Consider the following 16,411-nt stretch of genomic DNA (forward strand, 5'->3'; position numbering starts at 1 on the left):
AAAATGAAGAAGGGTTTAGGCCCGAAACGTCAGCTTTCCTGCTCCTCTGATGCTGCTTGGCCTGCTGTGTTCATCCAGCTCGACACCTTGTTATCTGGATAGATGCAGTTTGTTGTCTTTGGAGCAGAGAAGGCTGAGGGGGGACTTTGATAGAGGTGTATGCGGGAGCACGGACAGGGTAGATAGGAAGCAGCTGTTCCTGTTACGTGAGGAATTGATATCAAGGGAGGGGACATAATTTTAAGGTGAAAGGCAGGAGGCTCACAGGAGATTTCATGAAAATGATTTGCACCCAGAGGGTGGCAGGAATCTGGAATGCGCTGCCTGGGTCAGTGATAGAGGCTGGAAATCTCACAACAGGTAAAATGTATGTGGATGAGCACTTGAAATGTCATAACATTCAAGGCCATGGGACAAGCGCTGGAAAGTGGGTTTAGCAGAGATAGGTTGGCACAGACATGATAGGCTGAAGGGCCTCTTACAAGCTGTATGATCCAATGAGGAAAATCTGCCATTCTTACTTAGTCTGGACTAGACCCACAAAAATGTGGTTGACTCTTGTATGCTAATCAATTTAAGGGCAATTAGGGACAGGCAAGAATTGCTGGCCTTGTCAGAGACAAACAAATGCTGTAAAAGAATAAATACCTCTCTCCAAAGCTGCTACATTACAGAATTTAAACACTCCCCAGTCCAAATTCCAAGGCTGCAGGGCCAAACTTTCACGTGCCAAAAGCTAGTATAAATTAGAAGTAGAAGGGCCTCCATTGCAAGACTCAGCACAGCATGCCCTCCGAACGTCTGCTGCAGCTGAGTGTATATTGCAGCAGGTTCTCCCTTCTCTTGTAGATCAGATGGTCTGGTGCAGTCCTAGTTTGGAAAGCCGTGTAAATGCTTGGTGCGCGATGCTTGTTGCTCTGATCAACAGGATAGCCGAGATCTTTCCTTTGCAGCTCATGGCATGGGCATGCTGGCTGCAAAACCAGTTGCTTCCCAGCAGTTATAGCAAGAGCTGGAGAACAATTAGAGACAGAGGGATGGAAGTGCTTAAAGAAGGGTTAATATGATTCTGTTTCTCCCATACGTTTGAACAAAATGCCTGAATAGGTAAATCAGGCAGGAGTTCTGCATTATAAAGTCACCTACCTTGTGGATCTGCCTTCTTATACGCATTCCCAGCGTCCACAAAACTGGTGGCAGCATCGTGTTTGCTTTGTAACTGTAGATGCAGCTTGGCTGCTTGGCAAAATGCATTCCCTGCAGCTGGTCAATGCAAAGAAAACAGTAAAATTAACTGCACATCAGCACATGGTGAAATAGCAACATTGTCTATGGAATCTATGGAAAGGCCTTTTTATTCAGAACATCTAAACACATTGTAAAGTATAACATTGGCAATGATTAAATTCTCCCGGTCTGTCAACAGCTCTGCTCTACAGCATTGCACATTAGCAGGACACCTGGACGTGTTTTGATGTGTATTTTAATTTGTTAATGCAACAGCATTACTGTATATCAACAATATTATAATTTGTTCTCCTTTGCCAATTTTAAGGATTCCGTAACGAAATAAAACTAGAAATCTAGAGAAGGCATGCAGAATGCTTGCCTTCAATGGTCAAGGCATTGAGTATAAAAATTGGCAAGTCATGTTGCAGCTGTATAAAACTTCAGTTAGGCCACATTTGGAGTATGGTGTATAGTTCTGGTCACCACACTACAGGAAGGATGTGGAGGCTTTGGAGATGGAGCAAAATATATCTACCAGGATATTTCTGAAGAAGGGTCCTGACCCAAAACGTCAACCCCATTTCTAAAGAAACGTCAACTTTCCTGCTCCTCTGATGGTGCTTGGCTTGCTGTGTTCCTCCAGCTCCACACTGTATTGTCTCTACCAGGATATTGTCTGGATTGGAGTGAATTATCTGTGAGGAAAGGTTGGACAAACTTGGATTGTGTTTGCTAAAGTGTTGGAAGCTGAGGGGCGACCTGATAGAAGTATATAAAATTACGAGAGGGCAGATAGTTGAAGTCTTTTTCCCAGAGTGGAAATGTCAAATACTTGGGGGGCATAAGTTTAAAGGAGATGTGCAAGGCAAGTTTTGTTTTTTTTTTTACACAGAGGGTGGTAAGTGCCAGGAAAGCATTGCCAGGGGAAGTGGTAGAAGCAGTTATGATGGCAACATTTAAGAGTCATTTAGACAGACACATGAACAGGCAGGGGATGGAGGGAATAAGACCAGATATAGATAGATGGGATTAGTTAATAGAATGGCATCACAGTCAGCACAGATATGATGGGCCAAAGAATCTGTTCCTGTGGCATACTGTTCTACATAATGTCTTTACGAGATATCCTTTGTCCAGAAATGAATGTCTAGTTAAAACAGCTTAAAGAAGAACATCATGTGAAAATTTTAAGGGTTCATCCATGTGTCGCAAGTGGTCATTTCTAATCTACAATGTCTATAAAATGCCCATAGAAGCGTCTTGGCAATTCGAGTGTGCCTAATTATATTGTTTACTCCATGTTAGCATTCCTTCATTTAATATAATTTACACACAGTAACGAACTGGTATTAATGAACAATTAATTATCATAATTATTCACTTATATCAATAAAGTTGTGCACCAAAATTGTTCACAGGAATGCTTCTTGTTTGTATTTTGAAAGTTAAAAATCCTGAATCATAACCATAAGGACATGGCAGGTTGCTAACATTTATAACCCGTTATTTTCTGTTCATCAGAGTAAGCTGTGATTTTGTAATACCTTCACATGTTCTGAAGTACAACTAAATTTCTGCTACAAGCACTTCCTGCCCTTAAAATGCTTATCTTTAACTCTTTTCTCATTTCTTTCTGTTTAAATCACCAAGCGACTACATAAATCAACTATGCTTTCACATGACTCAGCTTATTAAGGGTGGGAACAGTTTCACTATATTAAGCAGTGATGTCCTTGTTAGTTACATTAAAAGCCTGAAACTTCCCAGGATAATAGGTCAAAATAAAATTGTAAGGCTCTTGCGGCGCAGTGGTAGTGACCCTACCTCTGGATCAGATGGTCTAGTTCATATCCCAGCTGTCCCAGGCAGGTGACTTAACATTTCTGAACAGGTTGATTAAAATTCCGGTCCAAGATGGCGGTGTAGTAGGACTCCTGTGCCAGAGCTTGTCCACTCTTACTGCTTTTCTCTCCCTTTTTCTTTTCTTTCTCCTCTCTTTCTTTTTTAAAATTACTTACCTTGTCCTGAGCTCGGACAACATCAGCGGCGGTGGGAGCTCAGGGCACGGACCACAAGCAGGCCCAGCGCCAAGGAGAGTGGGCCTAGCCTGGGCCTCGAGTGAGCCCCTACTCAGTTTTCCAGAGCAAGCACGGGTCCTGGAATCAGCAGCTGTTACATTGGCAGAGGCAACCTTGGCGAGGTAGGCCGAGCGGCAAAGATGGCACCTGACGTTTGGCGACTCACAGGTTGGTTGGGTCCAGCACCAACGAAACGGTAGCAGAAGGGCATCACAGCGACATCCATGAGGTGGGCCCGGCGGTGAGAGACATTGGTTGGTCCAGCACAGGAGGCAAAGGAGAGTCAACCCAGTGTCAAAGATGGCACCTGAGGATCAGCAGCTTCGATGTTGGTTGGATGTGGTGCAGACAGTGGAAAAGCAGGGATGGTAGCACAGGTGTCGATGTGTGATGCACTGGCTCAGGACTGATGGACCCTCTTTAAGCTTTATCTTTTTTTTTCCCTCTTATTAAATTATTCAAAATGGCATCATTTTGGGAGATAAATGAAAGCTTTTCACCGTGCTTTCTTCTATTCTTACTGTAAAATACACGTGACAATAAAATCAAAACCAAAACATCTGAAATGCGACAGTCAATCAGCCAGGGTTCCTGCTGTTGATGATAATCAGTAACATCACTAGAGATTCACATCGATAAAAGTAAGTGAAGATTTTGATTACCCTCCCACACACAGACAGACCGTGCTCACACATTAACTGTCCAAACTCACAAGGGAACAAGGAACAAAAGCATGAACTCTGAAGTAGAGTCATACCAGGCTCAAAATCTTAAACTTGTTTCTCACTCCACAGATGCTGCTAGACCTGCTGAGTTTCTCCAGCATTTTCCATGTTGGTTAGGGAACGGTTTTGTTTGGGTGATCTTCTTAGACAAGGATTGGTGTCCTGCTAATAGCACCGTTGAAACCAAGCCAGTACTTTTAGGTGAAAAGGAGAAGAAAATAGTGTGAAAAATTCACAGTGAAAGGAGAAAAGGAAGAAAGCAAGTGTGACAACAAGTGTGATTACATGCTGTCCTCTCAGGAGTGGTCAACTATAGAAAGCCATACACATGTAATAACCAACCCAGTACCTCTCTCACCGGAGCTTAGAAGGGAGACCTTACAAAAACCTATAAAACTCTAACAGGACTGGACAGATTAGATGAAAGATGGATGTTCCCAATGGTGTGGGAGTCCAGGACCACGGTTTATAGTTTAAGGATAAGGGTAAAGGGTAAACATTTTATGACTGAGATGAGGCGAGACTTCTTCATCCAGTGAGTGGTGAGCCTGTGGAATTCACTGCCACAAAGTGGTTGAGGCCAAAGCATTTTGTGTTTTCAAGAAAGAGGTAAATAAAGCTCTTGTGGCTAAAGGGATCAAGGAATACAGGGATAAGAGCAAGATTAGGGTATTGAGCTCAATGACAAGCCACGATCATATTGACTGCTGGAGCAAGCTTGAGGGGTTGAATGGCCTACACCTATCTTTGCCTTCTACATAACCACTGACTAAAGCTGCCTCCATTGTTAATAATGTTTCAACAAGTTTGAAATCTTGGAAACCCTGACATATCCCAATTAATTTTGGCCCATCGTTGCAAACGTTGCTGCGGATACCTCAGCACAAAATGAACCGAAGAACCTCTCGCTAAATGTTGGTGGCATCGCCATTTCCCATTTTCAAAGACTCTTCTATTACATTTTAAACTATCCCCAACCCCTCAAGCACAGCGAAGACCATTTTCAAAACGATAGATGTTACAAACAATTTTGCTCAAAGGCACACACTATGACAAAGACTGGAGAGAAGGAGATTAAATCTTAATTAGTCCTTGCCTTATCTGATCTTCAAAAGATAAACCAGACTTAAAACAATGAGTGACTGGCACAAATTACAGCTAGATAGAGTATAAATTGAAGTCCATATTTACAGATGATATTACTGATCTATAAGGCATTGTGCTCGAGATTACCTGAAAAAGTGAGCAAGAGTGCCCCAAGAGGGAAGTGACTGTAAAGCATTAGATTTGAAGATTGGGCTGAAGTTCATTGGCAGCTGCAAAGAGATACAGTCACCAAATAGAGTAAATGCAAAAAATAGTTTCAAATCCAGAGAAGGTTAAGGAGAGACCCAATAGCACCATTCAAAATCATTAGGGGTCTTCTTGAGCAAGTTGGAAGAACATGTTTCCTCTGGTAAGTGTGTTGGTAACCAAAAGTTGTAGATCTAAAGTACAGTGGAAGTCAATTGTATTGCAGATGGTGAAGGTCAAAAGTGTGGGATTATGTTATAGCTGGACTGATTAATTTTTTTTTTTAAAAAATGCCTCTATTTCAAATTTTCATAAGCAAAATTAAGATTAAAATAAAGGTTTACCTTTAAGCAATGAGGCTTCCCCGGACTATCAGCGAATTTAGTTGAGGAAGGGTCACTCAACACGAAATGTTAACTTTCATTTCTCTCCACAGATGCTGCCAGACCTGCTGAGTTTTTCCAGCAATTTCTGTTTTTGTTTGTGAAGGGAATTTAGTGATTAACTGAACCACAACGTAAGGGACTCAGATTGTAATTGACAAAAAAAACTACAGAGAAATTAAAGGTTTCCCCTTCACTCACACAAAGGTATTTCATGAAAGGATGGTGAGATCAGATCCCAGTTGAGTTTACGAAAGGGCAATTGGACAATGCACTACAAGAGGACTTACTTGCAGGATGATGGGTAAGAAAATTTAGGATGTGGGATGAAATTGGACAACTCTTTCAAAGAACTGGTACTAGTACAGTACAAGGACCAAGGGGCATCATTCTACACTGCAACTTCTGATCCATTACCAAAATTCCATAATGCTAATATATCAAAATGGAAGGAAACCAACTGATTATATAATCAATTCCAATCCTCAACAGTACACACTATCCTTGTGATCTTAGAATAGCAGAACGTCATGGTGATAATAATATGTAATCTGCAGCAATCCTAGATTTTGTACAAAACTTGATTTCGGACTTAAAGCAACTGAATCAGAAATATACAGAGCAAATGGGGACATTAGTTTGGGAAAACAGTAGCAATAAGAGAACACAATGAAAGACTTTCAAAATAAATTTGTTTTGAATTTGCAACTGGAAAGACAAAAGACAGATGAAATGGAGCATTGTGAAATATAACACAGTTAAAACAGGAAGAAAAATTTTAATCACAAGTATACAGCAAATTGACCCAGGAAAAATTAAGAGGAATCTGGGAGTAATGGTTGGCATGTCATTCTCAATGCGTACACCACTTACTAAGATGCTTTGTTAATAGTATGTTAATTTTACGATGAAGTTTAAGATTATAGAAGTGGAAGGCACTGATGGAGTAGGTACTTTGAGCACACATAAAGTGAGGCTTGTGGAACTCAGTGTTGGTCAGGGAGGACCAGACATTTGCAATGTTATACTCTATCAATCCATTTAGTATGTATTTATTTACATGAAAGATTGGTACTTGGTTCCCTGTTTCTTGGTTATCAGAGGTTTAACAGCTATAAAATCAGAAATCTAGATTACAGCCTTTAAGAAATCATGCTCAGAATCAAAACTTTATGGGTCAGATGACAATTATAAATATTATATTCAGTTGTGGGCCACAACATATATCTATGCCTTTAAAATTTATTCTTGAGACCGGAGCATATCCAGCAAGGCCATTATTTATTACCTAATGCTAATTGTCCTTGATCAGGCTGTGCCGAGCTATCATCCTCAACCACTAGGGTCGATGTGGCATAGGTACAGCCACAGTGATGTTAGGAAGGGAGTAAAAGGTTGTGAGCCATTGACAGTGACGGAATGGCGATGGGGTCAGTTCCACATCAAGGTGATAGGTGGATTGGAGGGGAGCCTGCAGGTGATGGTGTTCCTCTGTGTCACTACCCTTTGTGCTGGGTGCTACATGCAATCGGTGGCAAGATTTTTCCCGCTGACTCCCATCAACCTCTGCTTTGCCAGGGCTCACTGATGCCCCACTTGGTCAAATGGTACCTTCATGCCAAGCGCAACCATTCTTACCTCACCTCCCTTATATACGTTGTAAAGGTTTCTTTTAAAAAAAGTGAAACAGATAATGAAGAAGAAAGAGCAAGGAGTAGGGAATCTTTAAGACTTGCAGTCTAGATGGAAGATAACTTAGAAAGGGGATTTTGTGGGTGTGGGAAAAGGTCATAAAAGTATATAAAATATTAAACAAGATGATATTGATATGGTGAATCCAGATTACTACTACAAAGGTAACTTTGCAAGTAGAACAAAATGGCATAAATGGGAATTGGTGAGAATCCAATTTATGTTAGGAAAAACCTCTATATTTAATTAGTCCTAAATCATTGAGATTAGTGACATTAGCAGATGCTCAAAATCAAAACTGAATACTGAAAGGTACTCAGGATAATGAAATGAATGTCGATAGCCCAAATTAAACTGTTCTTTCTCATTTCCGTGCTCTTGTCTCAGTTCTGAAGCAGCAACACATCAGATTCAAAATAATTTCTGAAGAAGGGTCCAGACCCGAAACTTCAGCTTTCCTGCTCGGCCTGCTGTGTTCATCCAGCTCTACACCTTGTTATCTCAGATTCAAAACGTGAACACTGTTTCTCTCCCCACAGATGCCATCAGACCTGCTGAGTTTCTCCAGCACTTTGTCTTTATTCTTGCCCCTGATTTTTCTGCAAAGGGATGGGGTTCTGCGTAAAAATGTTCAAAACAAACTGTACTGTAACCAAGTGTAATCAATGTCCCAAACAAAGATGATCTACAATCCAGTTTATTACAACACTGGGTATCTCAACATTGACCATTAATGGAGTTACAATGATAGGTCCAACAAGACACCTCACTGTGGTTCTGATTCATTTTGACGCATAACAAAAATAAAATATGGCTAGACAGGACATTGGTTGGGTCACTTTTAGAATACTGCATTCAATTCTGGTCTCCTCCCTGTTAAACTTGACAGGGTTCAGAAAAGATTTACAAGGATGTTGCTGGGACTGGAAGGTTTCAGTTATAGGAAGAGGTTGAATAGACTGGGGCTATTTTCCCTGGAGCATCAGAGGCTGAGGGGTGACCTTATAGAGGTTTATAAATCATGAGGGGCATGGATAGGGTGAATAACTAAGGTTTTTCCCAGGGTAGGGGAGTCCAAAGCTAGAGGGCATAGGTTTAAGGTGAGAGGGGAAAGATTTAAAAGGGACCTGAGGGTTAACTTTTTCACACAGAGGGTGGTGTGTGTATGGAATGAGCTGCCAGAGGAAGTGGTGGAGGCTGGTACAATTACAACATTTAAAAGTCATCTGGATGGGTATATGAATAGGAAGGGTTTAGAAGGATATGGGCCAAATGCTGACAAACGGTGCTAGATTGATTTAGGATATCTCATCGGCATGAACGAGTTGGACGAAAGGGTATGTTTCCATGCTAGACATCTCTACAACTTAATCTTTTGGCACCAAACCAGACAGTCAAAGTTTTTGAAGATACATCAAATTTTATTCATTGGTATGAAATGAATGAGGCAAAATGAACCAGAATCTATTAAAACCTATTTAAAACTTCACCCCTTTTTAGTTTTATTTTCAAAAAAACAGACACTCATCTAGTCATTTAGTTGATCTAATAGTTGAGAGAGCTGATCACAATAACACTCAGTGTTGGGATTCCTGCTAGCACAGGTTTCAGAACCCACATTTGCAAGAGCCTCTGAGTAGATAAGGAAGCAGAATGTGCTGGGAAAAAGTAAATTTTAAAACAATGCTTTCTAAAAACCAGCATCGCAATCTGAACACCCGCACATTGCAAGAGCAGGAATGGAGGACTGTACCAGAAATCTCTCTACCATTTTAGGTACATGTTTCAGTGCAAGAAACTCAAGTCTGAATAAAATCCAAATCAGTTTCAGCTGGGTTTGACACGGTGTCGTGCCTCACTGGGGCACTAGAACTCACTATTCCTGGAGTCATCACAAAGTTAAGAATGTTGTGCAAGAGACCCCAATTTACCTGTTGGTTAGACTCCAGATAACAGAAAACACAGACCAGGTTCCTGTACTGAACAAGAACTGCTTATTAGGAGAGGCTATTTTCACTGGAGCTTAGGATTTTGAGGGGTGATCTTATAGAGTAATAGAGGTTTATAAAATCATGAGCGGTATACATAAGGTGCATGGCAGGTGTCTTTTCCCTACGGTGGGGGATTTCAAGACTAGGGAGCATATTTTTAAGGTGAGAGGAGAAAGATTTAAATAAGACATGAGGGGCAATTTTTTTTAAACACAGAGTGATTCATGTGTGGAATGAACTTCCAGAGGAAGTGATAAATGCAAGTACAGTTACAAGATTTAAAAGACATTTAGGTAAGTATATGAATAAGAAAAGTTTGGAGGAATACGTGATTATGTTCAACATGGACTGGTTGGACAGAAGGGTCTGTTTCTGTGCTGTATGACTCTATGACTCTACTATTTATTACAGATAAAGAGATTCTGACTACAGATAAAACAGTTATGAACTGTCAAAATGTAATACGGCTAGTTTAAGACTCTATCCTTCCCTACATACATACACAGACAGATATAGAGATACACAAAAAAAAATTGGTGAAATGGATGGAGGGGAAAGAAAGATGGAGGAGCAGTTCAATGGACCCAGTCCACAGAGTTCACTCAGATGATCCTTTTGCTTGCCAGGATTTTATGCTTTTCACTCTCTTCTCCAGGTTCTTTTTACTTCTCTGCAGGAATCTCAGGCCATACGCACATTAATTGCAAAGTCTCTTAGCTCTGACTAAAGGCCACAGCTTACAGCAAGTGGTTAGGACAAATAACTTGTCTCTCTTCAAGCTTTAGGTATTTTACTGGAAAGAAAAGACGCACCTACTCCCCTTTCAGCTGTCCAAAGTCTTCTGCTAGTATCAAGTCAAAAAACGTGCAGCTGGAAAAGCACAGCAGGTCAGACAGCATCCGAGGAGCAGGAAAGTCAATGTTTTGGGTTGGAACCCTTCTTCAGGAATAGGGAGGGGGAGGGAAGCCCAGAAATAAATAGAGGGAGGGGTATGGGGCTGGGGGGAGGATAGGTGAGATGGAGATAGGTGAATGCAGGTAGAGGGTTATTGTGGGAAGGGTGGAGTGGAACCAGGGGTTTGCAGTGGGAGAGAGTCTCACTGAGCTCTCTTTGGAGAGAAGAGAAAAAAACTTCTGCTATTATCATTCACACCCTCAAGCTGGTCCTCTGTCCAAGAACCAATCAGATAGTTCTCATCATGCCTTTGGCATTCACAATTGGTCACAACTCAACAAACCAATCAGCAACTTATTGCTGGCTGAATCTTACTGGATACACTGCCTTGTCGTTGGCCCGTTTACAAACAGTCTTGAACACCGCAGTAATGTAAACACGACTTAGAATTAACTTCAACAGCAATTTTTTTCAAAAGGGCAGTGATTCCTCGCTCAGTTCCTTGCTATAAACAGTCCTTATTCTATTTCAGCCCACAATCCAGAATACAGAAAAGTAAGATAGTTTGGTTTTCACAACGTGCTTACACTAAAGAAAGAAACTTATGTCCATTTACTTGAGAGTTGACACTAGACTAGTCTGATTAAACTCTCTCATTTCACCACTTGTGTACAACAGATGGATCATTGTAGGGCTGTGTAGAGATATCAGAAAGAGGTAATATCTCCAGAAAAAAGTAAATCTACTCCGTCCAAAAAGAGAAAGGAACAACATTTAGAACTAACATTCCTCATCAATGACTTTTGTCAGCAGTTCTGCCAAAAGGTCAACAATCTGAAATGTTAACTCTGTTTTTCTCTCTTTCCGCAAACCTGCTGAATACTTCGCACATTTTCCAATTTTATTTCAAATCTTGAAGCATCCCTAATATTTAGAGTTTAGCCTCTCCGTGGGGCAGCACGGTGGCTCTGTGGTTAGCCTTGCTGCCGCACAGCGCCAGGGACCTGGGTTCGAGTCCAGCCTTTAGCGACTGTCTGTGTGGAGTTTGCATATTCTCCCTGTGTCTGCATGGGTTCCCTCTGGGTGCTCTGGTTTCCTCCCACAGTCCAACGATGTGCAAGTTAGGTAGATTGGCCATGCTAAATTGCCCATAGTGTCCAGGGATGTGCAGGCTAGGTGGGGTAGCCAAGGGAAATGTGGGACGGGTCTGGGGGGGATGCTCTTGGGAGGGTTGGTGTAGACTCAATGGGCCGAATGGCCTGCTTCCACACTGTAGGGATTCTATGAATTTATTTGGGTGGAGGAGGGAAGCAAAATTCGAATAAGAAGGACAGTGAAGAAAATTAAATGCTGAAGCTAAGTGGAGAAACCTATGTTTGTTTTAGCACACTATCATATTACATGGTAATCCATCTGAATTGCAAACTGTATTTCAAGTTACAAGTTGAGCTGTCAGCTCGAGTATAAAGTATTGGCAAAAATCTGTAGCTTGGGTTGTTGGCTTGCTCGCTGAACGGGCTTGTTTTTGTTCAGATGTTTCGTCACTATGCTAGGTGACATCATTAGTGGAGCCTCCAATGAAGCGATGTTATTCTACTCTACTTGGAATTTATACTGTCCAGTCAAACACAGACACGCACGGGAATTCCTAGAGACATGGTTCTCCACCCATACTTCAATCAACAAACATATAGAATTAGACCCCATTATATAAACCTAAACAGATCAAAACCAGAAATGACACTACTCACTATAACAGACCAGACAGTATAAATTCCAAGTAGAGTAGAATAACATCACTTCATCGGAGGTTCCACTGATGATGTTACCTAGCATAGTGACGAAACATCTGAACAAAAACAAGCCAGTTCGGCAAGCAAATCAACAACCTCATGTCAGCTTGAGTGCATGTAGCTACAAACATAACGCCAATAAATTCACAAGCAGGAAGGTACAATATGAAAGATAAATTGAGATGGAGTAGCAATTATTTTCAATAAGATAAATCTTACCAATAGATTATGCAAATTAGTGTTAAAATCCAAGAGACAATTTTGTGCTTCAAGTCGAGTTTCATTTCCCCTCTGCTGGCAAGTGGTGGACGATTTTATTTTAAAATCCCATTTTTACAGGAAGTCTCAGTCATTGTCTATGTTTTAGCTTAATTTATACAATGTGACATTCCACGCACTAAGGCTACGTAATGTTATTCCCAAGAATGCAAATTCTTGGCTGGTTTCCAACATGATGGACTTACATGTATTCAGGTCTGGTCAAAACACCTCTAAGCGCAATAAGCTGACATTTAAAAGGCAAGACAATATTTGAATAATTAACACTGCTAGTTAAAATCTGAATTGCCTTCCAAACTCTCAAAACAGTTCACCGTTTCATTGCTGTGTGATTACTGCCAAACGTCACAGTTAATCCTCTAATCTCCTTTCATCCATTTTGTGGTTCTTTTTCACATCCTTCCAACTGCAGATTTATTTTTCTGCTTAACTCCCAAGTAGATCTGTGTACTTTATAAATCTGTTCTTCCACCTATCTAGAAGATGCTAAATACAGTGCATGCTTTTTTGATGTTAAATTTACCTTGCAAATGGATGATGTTTGTAAGAGAGGTTTTTTTACAGATATATCATTTAAAAGAATATTTAAAGCTCCCTCCCTTCATGCTTTGAAATCAATATTACTTATAGAAATAAGCAACTAACAAACAGAAATGAAATCTGTGAGGTGCTTCTAATTGGTGAAATTGGCAAACAGTACCAGGAATATCGTATCCAGGCAGCACAATGACTCAGTGGCTCGATTCCACTCTCCGGCAACTGTCTGTGTCGAGTTTTCACATTCTCCCTGTGTCTACGTGCGCTTCCTCCTGGTGTTTCAAGCTACAAGTTGAGTTATCAGCTTGCGTGCTCCGGTTTCCTCCCACACTCCAAAGATGTGCAGGTTAGGTGGATTGCCCAAGTTAAATTGCCCCGTAGTGTCCAGGGATGTGCATGCTAGGTGGATTAATGCAGGATTATGGGCATAGAGTAGTGGTTTGGATTTGGGCGAGATGTTCTTTGGAAGGTCAGAGCAGACTTGGTGGGCTTGTGGATCAGCAGTCACACATTCAAAAACAGTCACCATACCTGAAACAGTAACTTCCGCTTTCTCTCTACATATGCTGCCAGACCTGCTGAGTTTTCCCAGCAATTTCTGTTTCTGTTTCTGGTTTCCAGCATCCATAGTTCTTTGTTTTTTTCTCCCCCCCAGTAGTCACACATGCTTGACTGCAACGTCACTTACTTTTGACAGGAAGCCAGTGGTACAGTGAGATAAGTCTGTCACTGCAGCAGATGTGGAGGAAGGCAGCAAAGTACACATCTGCTAGTCACGTACATAAACACGTCCCCTGAAATGTGCAAACTGTGGAGAATTTTCATTCCAGATAATCAAACCTTGCCCTGCCTTGCACCAGATCTATCAATTACAGCTGCACTATAAAATGTTAGTGGAGGCAAAATGTAGATCATAAAGATTTCTCCAGCGATCATTTGACAAGACTATAGAAATATGGCAAAACCTCAGAACCAGAATGGAGGCACCTACAGACTACGTTAGCCGCTGATTTTAAATGTAACGTCACCAATGGTAATTTCATCTATGAATTATGGGGCCCTTACAGTTCAACCCTTCTTAACAGACAAAAATCCCATTCCCTTAGAACATCAAATGCTGGCCCTAGTTGTTTAAGTGTAATTATCACGTTTGCTTTTTAAAATTTTAATAGCAGCAACATTGAGAAAGCAATCACCCAGTAAATAGTAACCCAGATTTAAATATGTAACTCACCACTCCAGTTTTTAGCCATCTTGAACATGTTTGCAGCTCTGGCAAACATTTCACATGCCTCTTCTACTCTTGTGTTTCCTCTGTTAAGAAATAGAACATTAAAGATATAACGCACCACAAAGCATTTATTATCTTGTTCAATTTTCTTACTTGAGGTGTTTAGTCTTGCCCCCAGAATTACCAAATTTCGTCCCAGTGAGGGTTGGAGATGCATTTGTACGACATACAAAATACGAGCTGGAGTAGACCATTCAGCACCTCAGCTGTTGCTGGATTCAATAAGATCATGACTGATCTGTTTGCATTTCAAATTCCATATTCCCATCTGCTCCTAATAACCTTTGATTCTGTGTCCTAACAAGAATCGAACAAATCTGTCTTAAAATATTCGGTGACTCCCACCTCCACTATTTGAGGCAGAGAGTTCCAAAGTTCTCCAAACTTCTCCACACTTCTTGTCCTAACAGGGTGACCTCCAATTTTAAAACAAATTACTCTTTCCAGTTTTAGTCTTCCTGTTACAGAAAGGATTTTATTAAGCTGGAGAGGGTTCAGAAGAGATTTACCAGGATTTTGCTGGGTATGGAAAGTTTGAGTTATAGGGAGTGGATGGATAGACTGGGACATTTTTCACTGGAGCACAGGAGGTTGAGGGCTGACCTTGTAATGGTTTATAAAATCTTGAGGGGTATAGATAGAGTGAGTGGGGAAATGGTATCTTTGACCTAGGGTGGGGAATTTCAAAACCAGGGGGCTTATTTTTAAGGTGAGAGGCGAAAGATTTAAAGAGGACATGAGGGGCAATTTTTTTTAAAAAACTTAGAGAGTGGTTTGTACGTGGAGTGAACTTCCAGAGGAAGCAGTATACGTGGGTACACTTAAAATGCTTAAAAGACATTTAGACAAGTACATAAATAAGAAACGTTTGGAGGGGTATAGGCCAAGCGCAGGCAGGTGAGGCTAGTTTAGTTTGGGATTATGGTCGGCATGGACTGGCTAGACCGAAGGGTCTGTTTCCATGCTGTATAACTCTATGACTCTGTAGTTCATGACTCACCTGCAAGTGGAAACATCCTTACACATCCACCCTGTCGAGGTCATTTTGAATCTTACACACTTCAATCATCAAATCACCCCTCCCTCTTTTAAACTCCAGTGGATAAAATCCCAGTCCGTTCAACCTTCCCTCATTTCAATCTCCTCTGAACTGCCTCTAAAGTAATTACATCCTTCCTTGAATAATAAGACCAAAACTGCACAAAGTGACGTGATCTCACTGATGCCCTGTATAATTAAAATATTACATCCTTACTTTTATTTTCCAATTCCTCTCATAATAAAGAATAGCATGCCATTAACCATTTTAATAACTTGCTGTACCTACATAGTACCTTTGCAGGATGATCTTAAATTGAGACAAACGCAACTGTAAGTGTGTTTCCCAGTGTCGCTGCACCTTAGCATACTTCTATCAATCCCACATGATCATCAATGAAAATAGCTACATTTGATCCAATTGCAATCACAATTGCAATGATGAGTTCCCATTCACATCTCAATGCTCAACATTGTGTGCTCCCCAAAAGATGATCAGCAGACTTGTCTTTGTTTTCGTCAACCGTTTCTACATTGGCACCTATTGAGTAGCAATCTTTACTGATTTCTGCCCGAAGAATAAAGCCCAAGCAAAGTCAGGGTTGAGATTTCATACATTAATAAAGCGCACTTCAAGACTCAAGTGCTAGAGGCGTTAGTGGTCCCTATTTAATTGGTATATTATTATTGGTACCTCAAGGCTACGCAGGTACAGTATAGGTTAGAGACAGGGCTGTTCAAATTGCAGCTCACAAAATGCAGAAATTTCAATACTATCTGTACTTACAGTTCTTTATCATTAACGTGCCCTGTTCGAATTGCAGGAGTTTAGGGATTTAAATTTACACACAGATGGAATCAGAAGATCAAGACATTTTTTAAAAACATTAAGAGTTTAAGGTAGATGCAAGTGAATGGAAACACAGATTTGAATTTTGCATGTGACAGTAAGGCTTCTCAATATTAAGTGGTCAATGAAAACAATAAGCTTGGGCACTCCCATGATCAAAAGGAACAGTTTCCTCTTCCTAGGTTTGACACAGTTCGGGAAAGATATAGTTTCCTCGGAGAGTGAGCATAAAGAATGAAAGAGAGAGAGAGAGAGAGAAAAAGAGAGAAAGAGAGAAAGAGAAAAAGAGCAAAAGAAAGAGAGAGAGAAAAAGAAAGAGAGAGAGAAAAAGAAAGAG

General features: G+C 40.8%; 1 protein-coding gene across 1 annotated transcript in view; it reads right to left on the minus strand.

Annotated features, from left to right (window-relative positions):
- The window catches only part of LOC109936176 (beta-soluble NSF attachment protein), a 38,904-nt gene that overhangs the window by 18,172 nt on the left and 4,321 nt on the right, over window positions 1-16,411 (minus strand). Inside the window, exons 2-3 of the mRNA XM_048601041.1 lie at window positions 14,130-14,209; window positions 1,147-1,263 (exon numbers count right to left, since the gene is read on the minus strand). Of these exons, the coding sequence (XP_048456998.1) occupies window positions 1,147-1,263; window positions 14,130-14,209 (197 nt within the window). The remainder of the gene's footprint in view (window positions 1-1,146; window positions 1,264-14,129; window positions 14,210-16,411) is intronic.

The sequence above is a fragment of the Rhincodon typus genome, chromosome 9, assembly GCF_021869965.1.
Source record: "Rhincodon typus isolate 14 chromosome 9, sRhiTyp1.1, whole genome shotgun sequence".
Lineage (NCBI taxonomy): Eukaryota > Metazoa > Chordata > Chondrichthyes > Orectolobiformes > Rhincodontidae > Rhincodon > Rhincodon typus.